This window comes from Podarcis liolepis (assembly GCF_965112155.1).
Source record: "Podarcis liolepis genome assembly, chromosome: 6".
Taxonomy (NCBI): Eukaryota; Metazoa; Chordata; class Lepidosauria; order Squamata; family Lacertidae; genus Podarcis; species Podarcis liolepis.
In genome coordinates, this window is record NC_139559.1 from 30,583,413 (window position 1) to 30,610,349 (window position 26,937).

General features: G+C 39.0%; 1 protein-coding gene across 2 annotated transcripts; it reads left to right on the top strand.

Moving 5' to 3' along the window:
• Window positions 1-734: 734 nt before the first annotated feature.
• TRPC4AP (transient receptor potential cation channel subfamily C member 4 associated protein) lies at window positions 735-26,684 on the top strand. Of its 2 annotated transcripts, none has more exons than XM_083508054.1 (19): window positions 735-993; window positions 6,021-6,149; window positions 6,795-6,911; window positions 10,468-10,525; window positions 11,777-11,832; window positions 12,652-12,780; window positions 15,466-15,667; window positions 15,829-16,017; window positions 16,323-16,465; window positions 16,719-16,850; window positions 17,132-17,190; window positions 18,100-18,201; window positions 19,929-20,012; window positions 20,440-20,530; window positions 20,867-21,007; window positions 21,096-21,204; window positions 21,710-21,822; window positions 21,997-22,203; window positions 23,523-26,684. In XM_083508054.1, the coding sequence occupies exons 1-19, from the start codon at window positions 823-825 to the stop codon at window positions 23,658-23,660; spliced, it is 2,370 nt and encodes a 789-aa protein (XP_083364180.1). In that variant the 5' UTR covers window positions 735-822; the 3' UTR covers window positions 23,661-26,684. The 2 variants fall into 2 exon arrangements, with proteins under 2 accessions (XP_083364180.1, XP_083364181.1); XM_083508055.1 differs by having other exon boundaries at window positions 812-993; window positions 6,795-9,405; window positions 10,165-10,525.
• Window positions 26,685-26,937: the final 253 nt, after the last annotated feature.

A 26,937-nucleotide genomic window follows, 5' to 3' on the forward strand; every position in this document is an offset into this window, starting at 1 on the left:
AGGACAAAACCCTGTGATTTCACCTTGGCCAACCTCCCAGGTTCGTTTTACTATTTACCCTGTTGAACTTATGGAGAGGAACTTGAAAGGTTGTACGCTACTTTGTTCCAAGTTGGTTGGCCTGATTAAGGTACTGTGCTTCTATGGATTATAGAATATTTCTTGTGGGCCGATATAGCGTCCCGAAACTTTTGTGTTCACAGGGTTGCTTAGAAAATGCACGTGAAGTGCTTCAAATATTCTAACATGCAGTAGTAATATAATTATTACTAATTATTAGTAGTGATACTGTAATTATTACCTTATTATATTATATATGCACATAATATGCTGGTGCCGATTATAAAAAAGTAGTTGTTAGTAATATTTCGTACACAACTATAGCTTAATTGAAGAAAGGCTTTACATGTAGCTATCTAACAAAGCAAAATGGGGGGGGGGGGGCATTTAAAAAGAACCTCACGTGCCTTTGTGTCTGCGGAAAGCGTCGCACAAAATACCGGAAGTCCTGGCTTTGACTGAAGGGAGAAGGAGATGACAGCTTCGCCTCTCCGCTTCTTACGTGCTTCCCTCACAGGCATCCCTTTCTGCGAGTTAAGCTGCTCGCACTTTACGGCCAAAGACTACGTTTCCCATCAGCTCCTGGGGAGTGGGGGAAACGGAAAGAGGCAGGCGCGTACTCCTCTCCCCACCAATCAGGAGGCGGCTGGCTGTGCGCGCGGCCGGGCCAGCTGGGGTCGCTGCGGAGCAGCCCGGGAGACGTTCCGTTCAAAGCGCCTGAGAGGAGGGGCGCTTCCTGTTTAGCCAGAGGCAGGAGCGGCTATGGCGGCGGCGGCGGCGGCGAAAGGAGCAGGAGCGGTGCCCCCGCTCGCGGCAGCGGGCTCGGATCCCGGACCGCCGGGGCGGACGGGAGCCTGCCGAAGGCCGGCCAACATCCTGGCCCAGCTCCGGCAGGCGCAGCTCAGTGGCCGGGGCCTGTCGCGGGGGCCGCAGGTACCGCGGGGCTGAGGCGGGCTTTGTGGGAAGGCCGAGGCTGAGGCGACGCCGACACGCCACCTCCCTCAGAAGAGGCTCCGCTCGGGAGACGGGGCGGCGGCGGCGGCGGGAGGGACGAGGCGGGGAGCGAGGCCGCGGCCGAGCCACGTCCCATTCTAGCCTATCCTTTTGCAGCTCACTCTGGGGTAGGAAGTGGGGGGCGGTTTTCGCCCCTGTCCCTCGCGTGTGATGCCGCCCCTTTGTCTCTCCCCATCCCCATACCCGCATCCAGAAGGCGGCCCTTCTTGGCACCCGTTAAGGCGAGCTCGGGCAATTTTATCCTATCTCCCCCACCCTCGGAAATATGGGAGTCAGAGGCTTTCTGCCGCTCGTCTTTCTGGGCTCCCAGGGAATCCTGGAGTTTCTGCTGCGAGGCCTGCTTGGCTTCCTGGTCTGCAACTCTCAACGGCTTTTCTGTTAATAAGGCCATTGCCTCTGGCATTTGCTGAAGTCCGGTACCTTTCCCCCAGTAGCATGCAATCCAGTTTACTTCGTTGGAAAGGTGTCGTCTTTCCTTGCTCGCCGGAGTTTTTTGCGCGCGCACGGGCGTCTTGCACAGTCCCATGGCAGGGTATGACTCCCAAGCTGGAGTCAATTGGCAGAATATAAGAGCACCGTCACCGTGTTCTCCATCGCTGAGTCAACGTGTGGCAATTTTGCTGTGTTCCGAGAGGCAATCTTAAAAGTGTGATCTTTATGTAGCAGACACAAAGTCTGGCAGTTGAATTATTCACCTCCTTTCCTCCATAACAGCTGCCACGTTTACGAGCATTAGGAAATAATAGTGTCCAAGGACACATATCAAATACGTTTTCTTTATTTAGTAGAACTTAAGCATTGCAGGGGGGAAAAGACATATGAAGTTAATGCCATAAAAACCTGAAGTACCAACATTGCAAATCTAAAATGTTGATTATCGACACTGAGCTGTGAAACCCTAATTAAATCATAATTACCTGAATAAGCAAGGCTAAAATTGGGCATCAGGCAAAAGTTGATATTGGCCTCTGAAATGGAAGAATGGGAGATGCTCAAAGGAATGGATATTTGTACCCATTTTTGCCTTTGAGGGAGATAATTTTTTCTAACCTTTTTCATTTATTTGAAGACTACAGTCCACAAAATACCCAACTTCAATAAAGATCTATATTTTTGCTTTTATAAGTATCTTTGTTGTTGATTATGTTGTTCTCCCTTTCTTCTTTTTTCCTGTATCCCTTTATTTCTTTTGACTGAAATCACCTAAATAAAACATAAGTATTAAATTTAAAAAATGAAAGGATTCAATAAATCATGTCCTCAAAATACATTCATTTCAGCTTTGGCAATGGTTTTGATCAAACATAATTTACTGTCATCAAAGCATAATAATTTTAGTAGCATCTAAAACAACTACATCAAATACAAACAATTGCTATTTTAAAAAAGTATCTGGATAAGAATTACATGCACATTATTAAAACCTAAATTTTACAGAGATGTGTTTGACTCATATTGGAGCGTACTAAAATTATCAATGTTAAAAATAGCATTTGCTGTGAACACAGCTTGCTTAACCAATACGTAAAGGTGGATTAATTAAGTCAGGCCAATCAAGGTTTTTTTTATATAATGGGAGACATAATGGTATCGGTTCAAGATAGGGAATGGGAAATAGTGATCTACCATTCTGGTATGCAAGTCTGTCCTGTCTCTGAAGGGTGTTACAGAAATAGAAAGATGCCTTATATTCCCATTTCTGTAAGTTTAGTTGGATTGCATTGGTATAAGGAAAATCAGCCACATGGACTATTACTGTGTCCTGGAACCAGCCAAAATGAAAATATTTGCCAGAAATATATGTGAAGTTTTTTGAAGAAATATTCCTTTGTATGTGATACCTCACAATACACAATATAATTTAATGTTGCAATCCAGCACTGAGCTGGGTACACCGAAGCCTGCTGTTTTCAGTGATTTAAAGGAGTTTTAACACTGTTGGATTATGATCAAAATGCACAATGTAAATATTAAAAATTATATTCCTTCCTTTGAGGCAAGTTTCGAGCTGCCTAAAGTGATTTTTTTCTAACTTGAAAATAGAATTTACTTACCAGGGTAACCTAACTTGCTCAGTTCTTTTTTTGTCCTTCAGTGAAATATGTTGTGCCTATCCTACTTAAGTCATTTCCTTTAGTCATTTCCCCTGAATACTAGAAGAGTTCTGGTTTGATGACTAGTGGAAAAGATGACATTGATCTTGTAAACTCCTAGTTGGGTTTCTTCGATGAGTTTTGAACCTTTGAATCTGTGCTGTTTGCTTGCCTATATTTCATGCTTGATCAGCATTTCTTTCTCTTTTGGCACAATAAACTAAATTATATGGAAATTTACATCCAGAATTTTTAAAAACTCTTCTCTGAAAATGGTGGAGCCAGAAGCTTTGTTAAGTGTGAATGCTGAATTTAAAATACTGTTTTGTTCTGCTCACAGGGACTTCTTAAAATAGATGTCCCTGTGAGTTGGGGGGTGGGGAAGCTGCAATGGCCCAAAGTTACCTATCTCTGCTGCAACACCTTAGCATGGAGTTGCTAGTCAAAACTTTTTGTGTAGAAGGTTCTTGTCACTGCTTTGTTGCAAGATTGGGAATGAAAAGAGAATTTGAAGCATTGATTCTTTTCCACGGTAATGGAATCTGCATTTCAATAGCATTTTCATGGGGAGGGGAGAATTCATCACTGTGTCATGCACATTGCATTTTCTGCATGGGCATCATCACTACTGCACGTTACAATCACACACATCTTTTCTGGTGCCAGTGTTCACAGTACAGAAACTGTGATTTTCCAGCTCAGGTATGCATAACAAAAGATACTTGTAAATCTAGTTTGTTTGTTTTTCTTATAGTGAAAGTTACCGTATTTTTTGCACCATAACACTCACTTTTTTCCTCCTAGAAAGTAAGGGGAAATGTCTGTTCGTGTTATGGAGGAAATGCCTATGGGTGGCATGCCTACGGATTTTCCTCCTCTAAAAACTATGTGCGTGTTATGGTCGGGTGCATGTTATAGAGCGAAAAATACGGTATATCTGTGAAGAAAAATCATAATGTGAGGAGTCCTTATATCTGAAAAGAGTTGTGATGTTAATCCTGTCTAGAACCTGACAAAACTGATGGCACACATAAGCTGCCCACTTGGCCAACATCTAAATGATGTCTGTCTGTTTGCACAATGGGATTTCTAGTTTCTCTTCTCTCCCCCTAAAATCTGCTGAATGGTCCCTGAATTCCCCCAGAGCAGATTTGGGGGTTGTGTTTTGGGGGTCCATGAGGAGGAAATGAAGGGAAAGCCACATTGTGTAAGCAGGCACCTGCTTCCGCTAAATTAGATCTCACATCTTGACAAGCAACCCTACTTAGAAAATTTATTTTAACCCTTCAGTGGTTATTGAAAATCTAGAGTATTTTAAGTGTAATAAGGCTTCCTAATTTTGATAAAATAAGGGAAGGAAGATGAGGATAACACACTTGTGGGGAACTAGAGTAAGTTATATTTTGGATATTGAAAATGCAGGATAATTTACAAAATATTAGTTTATGAGCCAAAAATAATACAGAATGAAACGACAGTATCCCATCAGTGCAAGGATTGATCCTTGCACGACTGGACTTTCCTGACACTCACTCTCCACACTCTCCAACTCTGCTCTGTAAGGTTGAGGTAACCCTCTAGAATTGGTTTAGGGGGCATGCAGGGGAAAAGGAGGGGGGACGTTCTGTTGCACCCCCAGCTGTAGTGACAATGTTTGCTTCAGTTGACCAAGGTCAAACATTTTTAATGCTGATTTCAAAAATCATGTTTTAGCAGCTGTACATTGGCTTGACATGTTCATCAAGCTATCCACCACAAACTCAAGTCCTCATTTCTATTCAGTTACCACCACCACCAATTCAGACTCCTTATGTGAAATTTAGAGAGAAAAGTGCCCCAGTTTGCATCAGTTTACTTGACTACATAGTGTTACATTTGCCATTTTACTGCTTATTCACCCAGTTTAGATAGATCCTTTCAAAGCTCTTCCTCATTTTTGTTTTAACTATCCAGATCGTTTTGGTACCATCAACTCTAAATAATTTATGACCAAGTTAAAAAGCACAGGTCCCAATATCAGTTGTTGGGGAATTTGCAGAAATCTGCTTTGGCAAGTGTTAGGACAATTAGAACACACACCTATAAGTTTTTCTTATAAGTAAGATGCAATGAACATATGTGGATTTAATACATTAACAAAAGTACAATTTTCAGTGAGTAAACCATACTAGTCCTGTTATGAGTATCAGAGTATTTGACTAAACATCACTGGCCCCATTCTTCAAAATGTTACAGTCTGCTTGGCACTAAAGATCTGTTGTAATTAAGGTCACACAGCATTGCCTGTATCAGAATACAGAACCCTCTTTGTATCCAGATTTTCACGTGAATGACAACTGAATTTCCAAATCTCACTCACAATGAAAGAACTTCTATTCTTGTGGAAGCATTGTTAACACCATTACCTGCTATTTAGAATGCTTGTTGGAGAGATGGGGACAGTGTTTAATTTCTAAAGAAAGACATCCAGGGACTCAGACTTATACCATGAGTTTTATGAGCCCTCCTCAACAGAGTGTGGGAAGGAAACTTGCTTAGTGGAAAGGAAAGGACATACTGTGTGAGCTCAGGGACACTTTTAATGTATTCTAGTGGGTCAGTAGAATTAACTGTTGGCTTCCAAGTTTGAAGGCAATTTGTTGTCCCTTCTATATCAAGAAAAAGAAGTTTCTGCATGATTGGGGATGCCTGAACAGACCTAGTGTAATAGTGAATATCAGATACAGTGAGCTCACAATTTGGGTATAGTGACCAGTTTCCAAGACATAAGGTAGCATGATGCATGCTCTGGGGCAGTATAAAATATATTATATCTGAGAAATGTGTCAGTCTCATCTTTATCTTGTCTTGTAGCTCACAGAAGCTTTGTTAAAGGAAAGAGATAAACAAGCAAAGTGGAATGGAATTCCCTTGCTGTTACAGAAGCTGTATGAGAACAGTCATCCCAACAGTGATTTATCCCAGTGCCAAGGCATCTTAAAGGTAATGCTTCTTACTGGCAGACTGATGCATGCAGCAGAATCCATTCTCAGTTTCCTCTGATATTCTAAGTCAATTCATAAGTTACATGTTAGTCACAGATTCTCTCAGTGGCCCCTCAAATGCATTTCCAAAAGCTATTTCCATCCTGTGCATAATTGTATGGACTGCTATCAGAGCCCTAATTTGTTGTCTCCCCCACTCCCAGCTAAACATCCTCAAAGCTTTAAGCTTTCTTCATACAGAAGATTCTCCAACCCTTTGGTTATTTTTTCCAGAAGAGTAAAAAGGAATTGAGTATTGGTTCAAGTTCTGCTCATATAAAGTGAATTTCAACAAATGTGTTTCACATATTTACTTAGAAATCATTTCTTTTCCCAATCTTGCATGTTTGGAAGCTTGGCATTTCAGACTACATTGATAGAATAATTATGTATGTTCTGTTTTCTGATATCACATTTAGCTGCTGATGCAGTGAATTAATCTGTATTTGTATTTTTTTTATGAAATCGGCTATCTGGTGCTGCAAATTGATGTTTTGAAAATCTCATAAGTACCCTCAGTAACCTTCTGCAACTACTTTGAATAATATGCTTTGATATGAAGTATCTCTCAGTACTTACAACTTTAACTTTTGTTCCCTGCCAGGAGATTTCTCCCCTCCTTTCAATGGAAGCTATGGCATTTGTCACAGAAGAGAGAAAGTCTGCTCAAGAATCCACTTTTCCAAATACGTACACATTTGACTTATTTGGAGGAGTTGATGTAAGTGGTTTCTACTTTTTTAAAAAAATTGCTGTAGCATATTGTCAAATACAGTAACTAACACATTGAGTGAGGTATTAGTAGTAGGAATAATTAAATACTAATACTCTTGTTCAAGACAATAATACTGCCATAGGAAGGTTTGGTTACCCAAGAAAGCCAAATTTAAAATGTAAGGAAGGGATTCTTCATTACAATAGGAATATTGTGTTTTTGGAGACTAAAGTAACTTGACCTTTTGGCTTAGAAAATGAAGGCTTAAGAGAAAACACAATTTCACTCTGCAAGTTGAATAAGCAGCCACAGGGTGCAACTAGTTATGTGATCTTGGTGTGTTTCTTCCATTCTTTTGGGTTAGGGGTGTGTAAAGCAGCATGGATTTGCATCACTTTATTGGATGCTAGGAAGGAATCTCCCTCAATCAGATTGAGTATCACAAGGAACGGGAATGTTTTCTCTCTAGCAGGAATGACTAACTAGCAGTCCATGGGGTACTTGTAGCATCAAGAGAGTTAAGGATGGAGGGCACTAATACAGAAAATCAGAAGAAACTTCTAGAGTGCAGAACCTTGGCCCTCTGGGTTTTTCAGACTACAATTCCACAGTGTTAGAAACTGAGATATAAAAGTTAAATGGCACCTTAAACCTAGGTTATGGGTGCAACAATGGAATGTCTAGGTTGAAAATGGAAAGATCTGCAGCTAAAATATTATGTTCATATTTTACATGGTCTAGTCCTTCACCCGCTCCCCCCATATATTCTTAAGAGGGTCTCTTCTCCAGTCTTCAGAGAGTAGCTGGAAGTGGGGAGGCAGAAAAATGTCCCCCTTTCCTTCTACTCTGCAGTTTTAATCTGAAATCTTAGGTTCAGTACTGCACCCAGAGCTCAGAAATTCCTCACACTAATGAAATTCCCTATCACAAAATGTGCCTTAGAACAGTGGGAGTTTTGAACACTGCAACTCCAACAATCCTTGATCATGCTTATAATCTGGAGGGCCACAGGTTCTGCACCCCTGCTGTAAGTGGCACTAGAAGTGTGTGACTTATTTCATCCAGTATATTTTGAAGTAAGACTCTTCATCAGAGGCACTGCGTATTTTTTGTGTTGCAAGGTAAATGCATTCTATATTAGGCGTCTCATAACCTGACTGGCCAACTGTCCTTCAGCATTTCAAAACGTTTATGGGGCACCCATAATTTCAGTGCTAAGAAAGTTGAGGGTTGTCATGGCTCAGAAGTGATATTCAATCTTCTTGAGAGTCATAGGATCCTGACGTATATAATTAATACTTAGTCTCTTGAATCCAGTATATTAAGTACAAGGTGTCTAGTTTCCTTTTGCATATTTCATAACCAAATCTTTAATCTTAATAAAGCTTCCATTTAGTGGGAGGCTGGCTCTGGCAATGGAACCCCTTGTCAATATATGAATGGCCGTAATGAATGGGTCTGTGATAGAGCTAACTAAAAGTTGTCTATAAATTAAACACAAGGTCATAGTTAAAAGCTGGGAGAGCAACATGTCTGTATCTTAAAGATAAATTTAGAAAAGCACGTTCTTTTATTACTACAGAATCTTAATAGCTAGCTTGAACTAATATTGAAACTAAGCTATTTCACACTAAAATATGGAGCTGCCTACTGCATCAAAATCTTTTAAATCCTCTTCCAAGTTCAATGGGAAGTTACAAAAACCTTTTGTCTGTATAAGCTACAATTTTACAACTAATATGCACAAAGACTGAGTAGTGATGCCGGTTGATATAACGTCTTGATCAGATAAGCTAAAGACAGCGCAGATTTTGCTTTTAAGTAACCTATAGCTTTTAAAAGTGGCAATGTATTCAACTTCTATGCAGCCTTCACAAGGAGAGGCCACAGGCGTATATTATAGAGTCCTGTCCTCCTTAACGATAGAGGGGTGGTTTGTGGTCCAGTCCTGTATGTTGTGCTATACAATTGCATCCTGGGCCACTGCTGAAAGAATAGACTGGATGCCAGCCCTGATTCTTGCTCTGGGAAAGCACCAGCTATTGGTGCTACTGTGTCAATAGATAGGGAGGACAGGGTGGCTTCCATAAGGTGCAGGAATGTGCAATGGCCATTTTCAAGGGCAGGAGGTGCCCCATAGTCCTATAGATAGCTTTGCTACAATTGTCTGGAATGTTTTCTGGGTGACATTGTTTCCTTTTCCAATAGTTGCTTCTGTCTTTTTTAACCCCTTATCAGTCTTATCCCAAGTCTTTCTTTGAAATGGAAAGGAAGGGTCATATAAAAGGGTGTATGGGGTGAATAAAAGTATACATTATTTTAATTCACTTCACTTATATATATGTAAGTGTGAATTGAGTTTTCCCAGTGTGTATATTCAGTAAACATTAGTAAGTATATGTGTATATTTAAAATATTAATACATGGCAGGGGGAAAGCTTGCCCTGCAAATGTAAAGATCGGTAGACTATCCATGTCCTCTGCAAATGGCATTGCCTCAGTAAAGTTTTGAATATCTGTTTCCCCAGTGATTTTGTTTTGAATATAAATTTAAACTGTAGCTTGATTTTCATACAACACGGAAGTATAGCTAAATCTTTTGCTTATGTACTTTCCCCCAGAATAGCTGCATCATAGAGGCCAGAGGTGTACACCCCTAATTTCAATATTTTTTCATTATGGTTGAAGCACAGCAAACCTATGTTAATGCTTACTATAGTGTATTGAAGGAAGCTAGGACAATCAGTCATGATTTAAAGGTGGTTTGTTTCACTAGGCACTAACCGTAGTTTGTCTATGCTTGGAGATAACAGGTAACAGCACTTCATTGAAAGTGGAAGCACGTGCTTCCAAGCTCTTCTTCAGTCACATGGTCCCAAAGCTTATACACAATACTAAATTATGGTTTAGTTGCCTGTGAATTCAGCCATTGGCCCAGTTCACCTACTGTATCCCATTAAACCATACTTTAAAACATATTATTGTCTAATCTCAACAAGCAGTGTGCACATTTCTCAATAGTTCCTGCAGTGCTCTTCCCCCAGTCTTGTTGCTGCCACACCACAGATTAAATAAATCAGAGTCTGGGTTGCTGTATCATCTGAATCCAGGTTCATGATTCATTTCTTTCCAAACCAACCATGACAGGTAAGCAATATTTTTCTTTTAGGCTTGCCTCTTATTTAGGAGAAACCACAAGCCTGTGTTCAGATCACACAACAAGCCAGATTCAGACTATTTTTTGTCTGCAGCATGGCAGCAGAAGGGGAGAAATGTTGTGGGAACTTTGCACCAGCTTTGCAGCATGCACGAACATACTTCTCATATAGTTTCTTTTAAAAGGCAAACAATGTCGTTGCATTGCTCTTGAAATATGACTATTGTTTTGAAGAAAAGCATAGTAAAGTAGGACTCTGGATGTTTTGTGCAGTACAATAGAGCGGAATTGTCGTTTTTTAAAGTAGTTTGCTTTAAATTTCAATATAGCCCAAAAATTAGGTTCTTTTTTATTTATTTATTAAGATGCATCTATATAAAGTTATTATGTATCTAATTTTCACAGCTTCTAGTAGAAATACTTATGAGACCAACTCTTATTACACAAAAGAAGAAGCAGAAAAGTAAGTCAGTAATATACTTCCTTCATCAAACCTTGTTTTGTTTCCTTCTCTTCTCATATCCTGATAGAATAATTGGTCACTAAACCAAGTACTGGTAGCAATACTTGTTTGCTAGCATTGTGTGTGTGTGTGTGTTTTAATGATGTATGAAAATGAAGTTTTACCACACAGTTTCTTAACTTTTATGGTTGCAGAGGTGATAAATGCTGGTAAACCGTGTTTGTTTATAGGATTAAATACTGCACAATAAACAAAGTATATAGGCAGTGAACATAGCACATCCATAAAACAGCATTAGACTACTTAGTAACATCTGGATAGTGATGCACAATAACCAGTGTGGACCTGCTCCCCAAACCCTGGAGGCAAGCCCAAGTCTTGTTGGGTAGCAGTAGCCAAATGACCAGAATTAAACACCAACCACTGTCATCACTCCTGTGAGTCCACCAGTTTTGGCTAGGAAAATCACAGAGCTTTACAGAACGTCACCTAAGATTTGAGAAACAAAATACTAAGAACCAGACTTTCTGTTCCAACAATACATAAGCCTCCAGGAGGTTATTCAGTAGCAGTTTGTCTAAGCAGCCATGTCCATGGATTTAGTTCTAGAAATCTTACACAGAAGAACGCACAGGAAATAGGTGAAGTAGATTTCTTAAAAATTAAATTAAAAATAGCTTTTTTAAAAAAATAGACTCCAGTATCCCAGTGAAAGTATAAGAAGAAACCATTGTTAAGACTACAGTTGTGAATTACAAGACTGGATACAAAGTAACAAAGGCTAGCTTTCTCAGGCTAATACAAACAATATCAGCAAATGGACCAGCACTGCTTACTTATAATAATAGGCACAGAGTTTCACAATCCAGACAAGCTAAATGCCCTTTCATTTAGAAGCAAGGCTAGAATCATGTGGCATATATATAGGCTCATAAGGTAATAAAAGGAAGTCAAAGTCTCACAGTTTCTTGTTTCATGTAGTGTTCAGAACAGGAATATCACATGATATCTGCAGTATTTCTGTCAGCCATATAAACTTGATGTGAACGGATTGCCAACCTGCCCTAATAATAGCTGTCGTTCCTCTGTGTGTTCAACTTCGATCAGATCTCATTTTTATTAGGTTTTAGCAGCTGAGATACTTGCTGGTTTTTTTCATTTGTTCATTTGGGCTGTTAAATAGTGTGGTGACATATTTCTTTGTTTGTGGTTGATTGTTCAGGAAGCCTTAATCAGTTTTTTCTATTGCAGTAAGTGATGACCTCATCAAAGATTGTTTAAGCATATTGTACAACACTTGCATATGTGTAAGTTATATTTTCTGTTCTGTCAATAATTTTTGTTTTGTGATACAGCTAGGTTTAGGGGATTCTTGGTCTGACAGAGAAAAACATTCAAAGCATTAAATTAATGTTGCATGCTGCAATATTCTTGATGCTAAAATTTCTATTGCATTTCACAAATTGCATTGTAGCAAACCTGTTGCTGCTTGCATTTTGTCTAAACATCTTTTTAATAAGGACTCATTGCTATTTATTGCTGAAGTGTTTTAAGCCTTAATGCAGTGGCTTGCTGTGGGAATCTTGGTTATCATTCCCTGTTTAAGACTCTCTTCAGTTATGTATGCTTTTTAAATTTTATTCTGGAATTGTATGGGTCATTTTATGTTATTGGTAGTATTTGGACTGGGTTTTTTTTAAAAAAAATAGAAACCTTTTATCAATGTAAAATTAGTGTTGAAAACTAGAGTTGAGTTCATGACATTAAATGTTACATGAAAACAAACCAATAATTCCTGTCATTCACATTACATTTGTATGCATTGGCAAGACTATAGGATACTTTACTTAGCTGGTAAGCACTTTTATACTCATGTCATTTGAGCAGCCTAGCTTTCCCTGTTGAGAATTTATTGCTCTTCTACTTAAAGGCAAAGAAAGCTGGAAAGGTTCAGAATCCTATGTGGAATAACAAGAAAGGCACTTTTCTCCATTCCTTTTTAATTTCCACTTGGCTGCCTCCTGGGAGAGCTCTGCTTTTCTAAATTATTTTAAAATTATATGTGATGTTTGTCTCAGCAGTGTTAGCTTTTGCTCATGTGTATATGTGGTTTCTCATTATTGTAGACTGAAGGAGTCACTAAACGATTGGCAGAAAGAAATGATTTTGTATTGTTCTTGTTTACATTGATGACAAATAAAAAGACATTCCTGCAAACAGCCACCCTTATAGAAGACATCCTGGGAGTAAAAAAGGTTTGTTGATAATCTAGCCTATACCGTCATGTTCTCATTTAATCTTGAAAACTCTTTAATAGCTTGTAAGTATAAGTCCCTTCTCAGTTCAGTAACTGATAAAAAAAATATTGTATCCTAAATGGAAAAAGCCATATTACTTGCTCCTAGCCTGTCTTTCCTTTGTAATGTTTAAGAGTAGCTTGGCAGCACCTCTCCTGACTGTAAAATGGAATTTTGGAAAGGCATCATGTAATAGCAAGGCTGGGTACCTTTTATTGAGCCTGCTGCAGTGAGTCCCCATTATACATCTCTGCATGCACTGTTTTGATTACCCCATTCACGCCTTAGCTTTCTGGTCTCAAATAAAGTAATGTTGTGTGTAGCACTATGCCCACTTCTGGATACTGGAATTTACAAAGGAAACGGTGAAGCAAGTGTGTCCAGAGAATAGTGACTAGGATGGTGTACGGGGTCTGGAGGGACAGTTGGAAAATGGGTAGGTTTGGTGTGGATAAGAAAAGGTTAAGGGGAGACATGTCTGCTGCCTTCAAATACCTGAAGGGCTATTGCACGCAAGAGGGAGCAGACATGTTTTCTGTTGTTTCAGAGCCAAGAGCTGTTGGACAGTGGAATGGACAGCCTTGGGTGGTGGTGGGCTTGCCTTCATTGGAAATACTTAAGCAGAAGCTGGGCAACCAGTTGTCGGGGATGTTGTATTTAAGTTCTGCATTGCAGATCCTTCTTTGATTAGGAAGTTGGATTAGATGATCTCCAAGGTCTCTTCTGATTCTGAAATTCTGTGATTCAATTTTTTTATCATGATCTTGGAAATGCATTTATTTAGCACTTAAGTTTTATCAGCAGATTTAATTAGATCTCCCTTTTCCCAGTTAAAATAATAGCCGAGGTTTTCAAGAGAGAAAGGGGGGAGTTTTTAAAGATGAGACATTATTTCCTGACCCCCATTATGTTTGCTATTTAAACCTTATTTGGGTTTGCACAGAGACAAATATAGCATAAACGTAAATGCTATTATTTATTTGTTGTACACAAGCTAAAAACTTTGGATGCAACGTTTCATGAAACTTGTCCACTTTCAGGAATCTGAGGAGTTTCCTTATGTTCTCTAACTTGTGAGATTAGTTGTCAGTCGCTGTCAGTACTTTCTAGCATTGTGCCATTTTAAGAAATTGCTTAGGAAAGAGTAATTTACCAGTTATAATTTTAAAATATGTTCCCAAAAGTATAATTCATTCAAACTAAAATGAGATACAAGAAATAGAAGATAAACCAAGAAGCAGGGGACTGCAGCCAGTCTCATTTTATACCCTGCACTCTCATAAATGGTGCACAGATGTCTTTAAGACTCTCAGTTTCATTATAAGATAACTCTGCAAAATGTTTAAGCTAGAAGCATATTGCAATCATGTTCTTTTCAATATTCAGTATTATTATTTTAGCTGCTAGTGCTAAAAGAAGTAAATTCTTTTAATTTTCTAGAAGTCCAGACAGTGGGAAGGTAGCTTCATACCCCCATCTAATTAAAGAAAAATAATAAATTATTCCTGCAATTAATAATTTCCAGCCAATCAGCAGCCAATATGCAGTTTTGTGGTGAAGTACGGTATAATTTGTGGACTCTTTATTAATGTTAATAATATATCAGAAGTAAGTGCTTAGAGGTTCTGCCTTTGCTGTTGTGCAGCATGATCTCTCAAGGTGGTTGTATGGCCCAACTAATACATTACTTAGATAGAATAGGAGCCCCTGGAAAACTGTTCTCCTATGATAGGCTTCCATGTTGCCTAGGTAAAGTATTCTGTTCCTGCTCCAACTTGTCAAGGAGCAATATGATAGCAACAGCCCCACATGATCAGAACTTCTGTACTTTGTTGGGGTGACCCCTTTGTACAGACGTATACAAAACATTCGATCGATTTTAAGTACTTGCTATACAGAATCTAATGAGCCACATAGCAAGTAATATAAAAAGTAAAATGGTTACAGTAAGCCCACAACTTGCATGCAATTTACTTGTGCCCATTCAGTTTTACATGCTTGGCAGAATTTTTTTTAATTTTCAATAGAAAGGGGGTGGGTGTCTGGGAAATCCCAGCTGCCATTGAGCTCAATGTGTTTTGACTAGATGTGATTTTGGCTGTAGGCATGATCCCTGTAATATAGCCCCCATATAAATTGCAGGCTTACTGTAGTTTAAATTATGTTAATGTTCTTCAGAGTGGTAAATTAAGAGATTCCTATCTCTATATAATGCCCTATCTAGGAGCTTGCCAGAAAGTGTTAAAGTGAGGTGAGGACAGAGGTGCACACCAGCTCCTTTTCAGACCTTCAGCTGAGTGCATCTTAGGTTCCTGACTGCAAATGCACTTTGAACTGAATATTAATGCAGTTAGACTCCTCCCTTTAAATGGAAACCCTGGTTTCCCTTTCAGTATTCTAAGCACATTCAGCTGAATATGTTCAGGATCCCCCTTTGTCTTAGGGACAAAATGAAGCGCAAGTTAGCATGTTTAGGGACATTTAGATCAGTGCTTCCTTTCTCCACTTCTAGCTAGTGGTTTCAGTTGGAGATCAGAATAGGGTTTTAATCTGCAAGAATCTTGGAAATAATATCTTTGCTAATTTTTTTTAAAAATCATCTATGGGTCACTAGCAGTCAGCATATCGCTTGTCATGTTTTAGGAAATGATTCAGTTGGAGGATATTCCAAACCTCTCCAGTCTAGTCTCTAGCTTTGACCAACAGCAGCTTGCAAACTTCTGCAGGATCCTTGCAGTTACAATTTCAGAACTGGACACAGGCAGTGATGACAAACATACACTTCTTGCAAAAAATGCTCAACAGAAAAAGAATGTGGGTCCTTCTCGGGCGGAAATTAATCAAGGTAAAGCATCCTGTTTCTGAAATTAATATGTACTCAAATTGATATGTACTCAGTTAAAGTATTTTAAGATGGAAGTAAACTTGATTTCATTTGGATTTTTAATAATAGTTGTTCCATCAATTTAACATTTGTTAATCAAACCTATTTGCTTCTTGTCATAGCTGCACTCCTCAATATACCAGGCTTCATTGAACGACTGTGTAAACTAGCAACCAGAAAAGTTTCAGAAACAACAGGAACTTCAAGTTTCCTTCAAGAATTGGAGGAGTGGTACACCTGGCTAGATAATGCACTTGTACTTGATGCGCTAATGCGTGTGGCAGGTGAAGAGACAGAGCAAAGCAGCACAGGTACCTGCTTTTAAATTTGCTAGAACAGCCATTTAATATCCTGGTAGCTTTATCACCTGTAGATCTGCGTGTGGCCTTGTCTTGCAGTGTACTCTTGCTTTGACATTTTCGTACTGGAATGGAAGCATGTGTGCAGCAGTACCTAAAAAGATTGGAAAGACTTGTGCAAATACCTCAGGATGGTGTATTCAGTTTCTGCTGCATTGAAGAAACCTTGCATCTTCTCATTTCCTACATTTTTGTTGCATTGATAACTATCATATAACTACCTCCTTGCCCTTTTTTTTTTTTTTTTGGTCTTTTAGAATCTTCAGATGAGAGTGGATTTGCCTCTACTTCACCAAGGAATCAACTTCCGCAGACCATGAAGATTATGCATGAGATTATGTATAAACTGGAAGTTTTGTATGTCCTCTGTGTCCTTTTAATGGGCAGGCAAAGGAATCAGGTGAGATTCTGCATCAGAAGTGTATAGTGAACTGCAAGCAGCAGCTCTGAAAATTCAAATGAGGGTCCAGCTACTTAAAATCCTATAATCTTTTCAAAGTGTGTGTGTGTAGATTATGATATTTTTAGTATATATAATGGGCTATATTTTGTGGAGAGGTGGGGGAGCTTAAAAGAATAAACTGGCACAGTTTATGTAAGATCTTAAAACAATATACCTGTAGTGAATATACCTGATTATTCTTCTTGCCTAGGTTCACAAGATGATAGCAGAATTCAGATTGATCCCTGGCCTTAATAATTTGTTTGATAAATTGATCTGGCGGAAGCATTCAGCATCAGCCCTTGTTCTGCATGGGCATAATCAAAACTGTGACTGTAGCCCGGTGAGTATTAGGTTTAAGCTGCTGCATAGGGGATGTTCTTTTGAAATGGCCCTTAAGAGCTCACATGTAATAGCTGTTAATAATGTTGATAGCTAGCCTCTTCAGTTGTTTTTTGTACTAGTATTTTTTTCTGATTGCATTAGTAACATCATCACTCTCTAAAATGGCTTAAATATTTTTTAAAGCCTGGAAGTCGTGACTTGATGTTTCTACCATTCTGCTAGTAAGGATATTCTGTAATGTTTCTTATAAAATAAATTCTCAACTTCTTTCTTCTGTAGGATATTACATTGAAGATTCAGTTTTTGAGGCTACTTCAGAGTTTCAGTGATCACCATGAGTGAGTATAGAATATGTTTGCCATAAACTTTGTGGTGGCACTTCATGTATTGCTGAATTGATGGAACATCATATTTGAAGTAACTCGGATAATTTAGAACTTCCTTAAAAGTAACATACAAAGAATATGTAATAGTTTTGATGATGTTTTGCTGTTACACTTCCAAGAAGTGTGTGCAAAGATATTGGGAGGTATTTGTAAAGCACATTTTGGGAGAGACTGTGCAGTGGCTGCCAGCATACAAGGGACCAAAAAATGGAATACAGCTGTTTGGACTAGTTTTGTCAGAGGACACATTCAAAGGCACTATGGGCATGAATTTTGAGATCCTAAACAGATTGCCCCAAATCTAAACTTATATTTAGGACATTCTTTATCAATAAGTTCAGGGGGGAAGGAACTGGAATTGTGAAACTTGGCCTTTTGCTATTTTAGCAGCTCCTTTTTCACAATTTCCTTTAATATGACAGTATTCAGCTAAATAATTACGCAAGCTGAATGATTCCTGCTTGTGCAACAGAAGTTTGCCCCCTGTACCATCCCCAAGTCTGCTCTAAAGTGTTGGGGGGAAACCCCAGAACAGGGGGAGATGGGGGAAGGGGAGACATTCTGTTGCACAAGCAGAAGTCATTCTGCTTGTGCAAGGAACTATCTAATGCTACTTTGAATGCAACCTGTAGTTTATTCTGTGGGTTCATTCTATGGATTCTCAGGGCTCAAACCCAAATTGTGAGATTATTTGTCCAATACAGAGTTATGTTTTGGCTCCGTGTTTCTGTAAAACTGAATAGAACCTTGATACCACAGAAGAACCAGCATAGTTGTGTGCATTTTTGCAAAAGGAATGTAGATGATGCATTAAAGAATCAATGTTTGTAATCACTCCTTCTGTCCTGATTTTTATATTAGGAACAAGTATCTGCTTCTAAACAGCCAAGAGCTTAATGAACTGAGTGCAATATCCCTCAAAGCCAACATCCCTGAAGTAGAGGCAGTTGTCAACACAGACAGGTAGAGAAAAGTGCATGTATGTTTGTATCATTTGTTCTTTCTGAAAGTATGGCAAGTATCCTATTTTACCAGGCCTGTCTCTTGAACCCCTGCAATAAGTTGGGTTATCTCTAACTTTGTTGGTATGTTGAACTAGCAAAAACGTGAATCACTCACACAATGCAATGACATCTTTCTGAAGTGTATATTGGACATCTGGGTGGGGCCACATATGCCCTTTAGGGATTGCTTGCAGTCCTTTACAATCTGCTTCTACCCCTAAAGCCAACTCTGTCCCTTTTGAGGCAGAACTTAGGTCTGTTTATTCAGACCTGTGAACACTTAGCAGCTAATGTTGGCTGGAGAGTGTGAATGCATAAGCGATGGATTTTGAGAGTGGAGGTTGCAAATCATAGGTAATTTTGATAACTGATGAGAACATGCATGGGAGGCAGGAAAAGGATCACATAGGACTTCATAAGGAATTTAATTAACGTATTTAAAGTACACATACACTTAATACAAATGAACATATTTATTTATATAATGTCCTTTATACCTATATTTCTGTTTAAATATTTATTACATACAAATTCCAAATTGGGTCGTGCTGACTTCCTAGTGAATTGCTGCACATTCTGTTTATGAATGTAGCTTGTGCAATGCTTTATGTTGCCGCATTTGAGGCACGGGACATTCTTTCCATCTAAGAGGGAACAGGTTTCGTAGCTTCACCCTTTTCGTAGAAACAACAGATTGAGTTTGTGGGCAATAGCGGCATGCATTTTTTTTAAAAAAAGCAAAACAAGTAGTAGCAAGATGTGGTCCTTACTGCCCCCTTTCCAAGCTATTTGGCCTGGGAAATAACGTTGCTGTAGATGTCAGTTTGAAGGACAAAGGTGCAAGCAAATGGACTTCAACCCTCAGATTCCTAACATTTGAGGATTCATGGGACTGATTATTGTTCATTTGCCTAGCAGAAAGTTCAGTTGATATGGAATGATAAACCGGGTAAGGTGGCCTCTGTGTTTTGCCATGTGCCAACACCATTCTGCTTTTGCTTGTTTTCATAACCTCCCTATAATTACACATTGTGTAATCTTCTACATCTAGAGACATCTGGAACATACAAGTATTTCCATATTGGCTATAAAAAAACCCTGGGTGTAAAACTTTTTTAAAAAATTGAACTAACATCTGTTGGGTTAGAATATGCAAGTTCTGAGTTTGTACAGTTCTGAATGTTGCATAATGGAAAAGTAACAACCCGTTCGTGTGCATGTAAGCTCAGAAATATCCTACATTCAGTGAGGCTTAGATTTAGACTGTAGTCATGTTTTATTTTATTCATAAAAAATATACACCACTTGATTACAAAAACAAAACAAAACCTCAAAGCGGTTTACAAAAAGCTAAAACAATAAAATTTGTAGTATCTGTTTATGTGTGAGAGCACAAGGTTTTTACAAATGCAGGTTTTCTTCTTGAGCACTTAAGATTCAAGCCCATTGAAAAGGTTTTTAGAATTGCAATAGAAAATTCATTCACCAGCAGGGGGTGTTAGACTGTAATGTTCCATGGAGTCACAGTATGTTCAAAATACACCATCCATTTTGAAATGGTTGTAGCATTGCAAAAGCTTGGCATAGTTTACTCGGGTATTGCTTTATAGAACTGCTAGATATTTTCTTAATAAATTCCCCTTCAGCCCATTGGTTTACTCATTGTAATTTCTCCCCATGTTTTAGGAATTTAGTCTGTGATGGGAAAAGAGGCTTGCTGACCAGACTTCTTCAGGTAATGAAGAAAGAGCCAGCGGAATCATCATTCAGGTGGGTTCTGTTATTACTACATTAAGCATAGTGTTCTGTTGTAGGAAAACTTGATCTTCAGAGTCCAGAGAGAAATTGGATCCTTGCCAACTATTAAAAAACTTCAGTTTTGATTAGTTTTGTCCTTAAATTGAAAAAATTGAGGCCAGCAGGGATAGGAGACCTTCTCTCAGCATGGTTTCTACCCTGCCCATGACCTTAAAGTTGCCTAGTCTCTAAAGATGTCTTAGTTGTTTAAACTTTGAATCCTAACTAGCGATACACATAAGGAAGATCCGCATATCCAGCCAAAGTTTTGCTTTGCTTTCCCTGCAACTGTTCTCACTATCAAAAGAGCATGTCACATAAAACTGTTTCCACTTTTTATTTACAATTAACTGGGTGTTTCTTTCTTAATATAAGGTGTTAATTTTATTTTATGCACCAGGTTTTGGCAAGCCAGGGCAGTTGAAAGTTTCTTACGGGGCGCTACTTCTTATGCAGATCAGATGTTCCTGCTAAAGAGAGGGCTCCTAGAGGTATTCTAAATGTTTACTAAATACAAATGTTTGTGAAACATGCTTCTAAACCCTTAAACCCTTGATTTCTTAGAGAACATGGAGTCTTTACTAAGAGTTAATCAACTTCTTAGACATTGTCATAATCTAGGGTTCAGTCTAATCTTCTGAAGTTTGTCACTTTACTGTGCTCTGTGTCTCTGAAACCACAGTTATAAATTATCAGGCTTAATCCCCTAGCAAGTCAAAACACCTTCCTGTAACAAGTATAGGAAGTCAAAGCCCTTTTTATTTCTGCCTGCGGAAAGCAAAATGTGAAGCTTATTGTCTTTATGGTAATATTTTTCTCCTTGCCAGCATATTCTCTACTGCATTGTAGACAGCGAATGCAAGTCACGAGATGTGCTTCAGAGTTACTTTGATCTTCTGGGAGAACTGATGAAATTCAACATAGATGCTTTCAAGAGGTTTAATAAATACATCAATACGGATGAAAAGGTAAACCTAAACCCCCAGAGTCCCAGATGAATCCTCAGCCTTATAATATATTGGATGCTGGCAAAGCCTAATCACTCTACTTTTTTAGTTTCAGATATTTTTGAATCAGATCAACAGCTCACTGGTTGATTCCAACATGCTGGTTCGTTGTATTACTTTGTCTCTAGATCGATTTGAGAGCCAATCAGATATTAAAGGTAACTGCGGTCTGTTCTGAGACCAAGAAATTGTTTTTAAAATATGGGCAACTGTGTCTATAACCATCAGGAATGTGGTGGCTTCTGAAAATCCTTTTGGAATTATTGGGTGCAATGATTGGTTCCTGGTCCATGGCGAGCAGGTACATACAGGGTCAGGCTTTTTCCCCATGCTGCTTAGCAGTGGCATATTTGCTGCACTGCCAGCAACTTCAGAAAGATTTTCAGCAGCCGCTAAGGCTTGGATGAACTGATGATAACAAACAGGTAAAACTCCTAGTATCTGTCACAATAGATAAGCACCCATTGTTGCTACTGCTGTTTTTGTCTGAGTTTCTTTGAAGTTTAAAAAGTGTTAATTTTAATGGGCACTTCATGTGGTTGCTTTTCTCAATTAACGAACAGTGGATAGAAACAAATATTGGCAAAGCTGTTCATTCAAAAATCATTCAAAAATGATTTTGGCTCAGCTCTTTCAACCTAACAAATGGCTTGTCTCCTACAGTGGCAGAAGTCCTATCTGAGTGCCGCCTGTTATCCTACATGTCACAGATGTCCATGAGGATGTCCTTCCTTTTCCGGCTTATTAATATTATTCATGTACAGACACTCACACAGGTAAAAAACTGGCACTGATCTCCCATGGAGCATATGTAAATAGATTTTGTATCCAATGTGATGTTTTCCTTTAAGTTCCTAACCTGTTGGACTCTAGTGTTCCATAAATGGACTCTGGGAATATCTGTTAGTTTGAGCCTTTTATATTTTTTATTCTTATTTTCTTTACTATAGGAAAATGTAAGTTGTCTGAACACAAGTCTAGTTATCTTAATGCTGGCCCGAAGGAAGGACAAACTTCCCTTCTATCTTCAGACACTGCAAGAGATGGAATACACCAAGAAATACCCTGGATTTATCCTGAATAATTTTCACAGTCTTCTGCGTTTCTGGCAACAGCATTACCTCAATAAGGACAAGGACAGCACCTGCTTAGAAAATGTATGTCTGTTCCAGTTGCTTTGGAATATGCTCTTTATATTTTGTAATTGTGGCCCAGTGGGGAAAGAGTAAAAGAGATAGATGATGTAATGACAGTGCTAAGGCAGTGTAATGCAACAGCAACATGATTGTCAGGGTGTATTTTAAGAATATGCGAGAATTGAACACTCTTAGGAGGCTGTGTTGGGCTCTCAACAAAACTAAAGCATTTTTTGGTTATTGTCAGTGTCGCAGTTTCTTGGTAAGCCAGAACAGACTGTGCGCTGCCACAGAAACATTCTGCTTCCTCAGATGCAGGCTACATCTGCATTGAAAAAGTGAGAACCCATGTTTTGTGTAGGTAGATCTAAACTAGACTGAATTTCTTAGCTATAGTAAAACAGTGCTTTCTATGTACCTATGCATTTGGTCCATGTTAATTTGAAGCATTGTCTGGTACTTTATATAGTAACTAACACACACATACACCCCCCCACACACACCATGATTAGCATGGAAATGCTTATTCTGTGTTCTTGGCCAGTTGTGTCATAATATTTTTCCACTGCAAGGCAGTTTTTATAACTTTCTATAGTAAAAAACATATGGAAAACATTATCATTTTGGTCTCCCTGGAGACATCTGGCTGATTACTGGATGGGGGATGTCCTGGTTCAGGCCAGAAAGATTGTTGTGCTACTGGGCCAAATTTAAAGTTTCACTTGTTGGCATATAAAGCCCTAAACAACTAGGAACCAGGCTGTCTGAAAGATCGCCTTTGCTGCCTGTCCACTGCAGTTGTCTGTGGTGCCATGTGTGCTGGAGCTTTGTTTCATGGTAACTCAGAAGGCCTTCAGCACAGGGGCACCTGCCTTGTGGAATACAACATCTGTCGAAATTAGGCAGGCTCCAACAATTGGTTATATGCTAAAAAAACTACTTCAGTGGGTTTTCCCAGATTTGATTCACGGGCAGTATCAGATTTTTTTGTGGGGGGCATTATATTTATTATACATTGCTGTGATATTTGTTCATATTCAGCAGCTTATTTGGAAAATTTATGAAATTTATAAAAAATTATAAAATGGTCATACTGATTGCATAATTTCTGCATTCTAAGAAAATTTGCTTTCCTTTCAAAAGAACATGCTCCTGAAAGAAGACTGGGCTAAGTTGCTCTGAATTCAATTTGAATTCCTAGTTTCCCTGTGTTTGATAATGGGCGGGGCCAACATGAAGTTTCTGTTCTTGGTAGCAAGTTAGTTGCTAGATACAGCTGCATTTTAGTGGTACTTGCTGTTGTGCTGTAGCATAAACTTTTTTTTCTACCTTCTTTACAGAGTTCATGTATTAGTTTTTCCTACTGGAAAGAGACTGTATCTATACTGCTTAGCCCAGACCGGACATCACCTTGTGCCATAGTTAGCTACATTGACGAGGCATACATGGACATGGACAGAGATTTTGCCGAGGAGTAATTCTTCAGGCTCTGGCTTCCAATGGACTGTGCTTCAGAGGGAATCTTGCAGACAATGGATTTTCAGGGATATGCTGTGTGCACAAACTTGGAACTATGGAATGTTACCATGTTAAAGTTTTCTCTCTCCATCCCCTGCTCTCAGCACTGTTTTGAAGAGCAAGACATCACCAACTTCCTAGTCAACATATTCAGGGAATGCTTGTGTTCTGTCCGAAATTGTCTGCAAAAAGCCCAGTCTTTTCTGCTCACTGTGGCTAGAATCCTTTGAGTTTGATAGATGGGATCTTTCAGATGTGCAGTTGTTAGCTGTGGCTTTTTATCCTGGCTACCAGAATTAGATGTTAAAAGTGCAGGCAATTTTTGGGGCCATCCAAACAAGCCGATTTTTATGGGCACGCCAGATGCACACCAGCCACATTTAAGCCACTTTTAAAAGTTTCTATTTTTATTGCTTTTTCCTTTGCATTGGGATATAGAACTGATTGTGTGTGTATTTTGTTTTTAAATTCTTGGAGATAATAGCTCTCTTCACTTCTTTGCAAACTACTTTGGGATTGTCTCCTACAAAACTTGTGTCCAAACCCCTTATTTTATCTTGTTGTGGTATTGCATCCAGAAGTATCTCTCTCCATTCTGTGGAAATCTCTTGTCTTCAGCTGATTTTACAGTGTGGTCTAGAACAGGCATACATTGTGGTGATCGGGTTAGTCTTGGGAGCCTAGCTTTGACTAGGCACTAATGAATTGAAATTAACTGATTTCCCCCACTCTAAATATTGCAGCCTGACCATTTTGTCAATAAATAACCAACTCAAGTTGAAAATTTATTCTGCAGTCCTGCTTTGGCTGACCATAAAATCTGCTCTTGAACTTTTGCTATTTGGAAACCTAACACTCTAGGCTAAAATAGCAAAATTAACACCTTTTATTCCAATTGTGTATATATATTTATTTATTGTTCCTGAAGTGTAATAGTTACTGGAATTGGCTGATGATCTCCTAATGATACATGTATTAAATGCTGCCCAGTGATTTTGGTTTGGGGACAAATTGCTCAACAATATCTGAGTTTGCTCTTGTAACTGCTGGCATTTAAACAAGTCACTTGGAATATAAGCTAATATTTGAAGTCAAAAACTTTCTGAACATTCTTTTCATTACTGTGCTAAAGCACTTTAAGAAGCTTTAGCAGCCCTTTATCTCCCTCAGTTTAAAATTACTTTGATTGTCCCTTAATGTGTAAATGTATACTTCTGGGACATACTGATATAGCACAATATACCCCTGAAAAGTCTTGTGTTAGAATGCTATGGCTATGTGGTATTTTCCTCTATGAAGGAAAACCTTAAATATCAGAACCAGTCTTGGTTCAGAAAGGTAATTTCCAGACATGGAACTTAACAGTAGCTGGGAAAGCGGAGTGCTTGACTATTCTCATCATCTTTACCCTGCACTTTTTGCTGCACCTTATTTTCAGATAACGCCATGGAAAGAACAGCTGGACTGCAGCAGGTTTGTTTACAGATACTATTTTAATATATATTTGCCTCATAAAAAAACAAAGGCACTTGCTTCCAGAATAAAAAGTATAGTACTGTTCTATCTCACAGTACTATTTGCTCTTTGGTTTAAATCAGGCGTCCTCAAACTCGGCCCTCCAGAATTTTTTTGGCCTACAACTCCCATGATCCCTGGCTAGCAGGACCCAGTGGTCAGGGATGATGGGAATTGTAGTCTCAAAACATCTGGAGGGCCAAGGTTGAGGAAGCCTAGTTTAAATAATCTAATTGGTTGGGCATCTATTGAAGGAACAGCGCAGCACTTTAAGACTGACCCAGTCTGTGTTCTCCTTTGTGGTATGTTAGAAATTAAAATGGAAATATGGGAGCAAATTATGTATCTGCTGTGCAGGAGCAACCAGCCCACATCCTTTTTGATTTTTTTTTTAAGGATATGTTAAAATTTTCATCCCAAGGCACCATTAAACTGGCTTTACCTGACTCCACATGCCTTTGACAGTTATCAAATGAGTCCAAGTGTTGAGGTAACTTTTTATAGCAGACATTTGCATCTTGGTTTTAACCTGTTCCTTCTTGGGCTCATCCTTTTTCCCCTTCCCCAAATTCTAGGTTATATTTATGCGCTGATTCTATAAATGTAGTAACCCTACACTTCAAATTAAACGCTATGTATTAAAAGGCTCAAATGAGACTGGATGCCTTCTGAGTCGTTTTAATTATTGCATCCAGTCTGCAAAGAACTAACTAATTTTCATCCAGTATATATGACATATTTCCTTGTCATTGAATGGTCAGGCTGCTTTGCTCCTTTTATGCATTTGACTCAGGTGAGACTGATCCTTAGCTACTCCTGGGAGTGGCTTGGTATCGCCCACCATGCTCCTCTATTTGTTTCCAGTTTATTGGTCTAGGCCCAGGGGTAAGGAACTTGCAGCCCCTCAGATGTTGCTGCACTACAGCTTCAATCAGCCTTGGCCGTAGTGGTTAGGCCTGATGGGAGTTGGAGTCCACCAACAATTAGAAGGCCACCTGTGTTCCCTATCCCTGTTACAAGGTGATTGCAAGGAGTTGAGCTGGGGTTTTTGACTCAGGCTGCACCATTTGCCTTTTAGTTCTTACAGGGAGCTTGTATGCCTGAGAGATCTCCCGCCACAGCTTCTCTCATAGAATCTTCTTTGCAAATGTTTAGAGACTGCAATGGTAGGCTTGGATTTAAATGCAAACTGCTTCAAGGAGTGATACCGATGAGTGACACTTAAATGTGGCTGAAAAACAAAAAAGGTCACTGTTGGCTGTGTTGGCTTTGGTTTGGATTTTTAATCACTAAAGGAATGGAACTGCTGTGTGGCAAGAGGGTGGGCCTCACCAGGCCAACAAATGTTCCTGGAAATTTAAAGTATCTCAAGTGGATTAATGTTCATGCTGCCCAGATTAATGCTGATTTACTAACAGCACATAAATGTATTAAATGGAAACTATTAAAATAATTTTATTTTAAAAAAATATGCTAGTGAAGGTCTTTACTTTTTCTGCAACAATTCTCATAGTCACGGAGCTCTTCCTATAAATAGCATGGATTGGGTATAAGCAAGTGGACTTCACAGTTGTAATGCTCAGGTGGAGGTTTGTGAGTTGATGGGTTAACAATAGACACACTGAAATTATCAACAGGTCTATTCTTTGTATGGCTGGAAGTGATTACCACCCTTTTTCAGCAAGTCTTAAGGACCCTTATGGTTGGTGCCAATTCTACTTT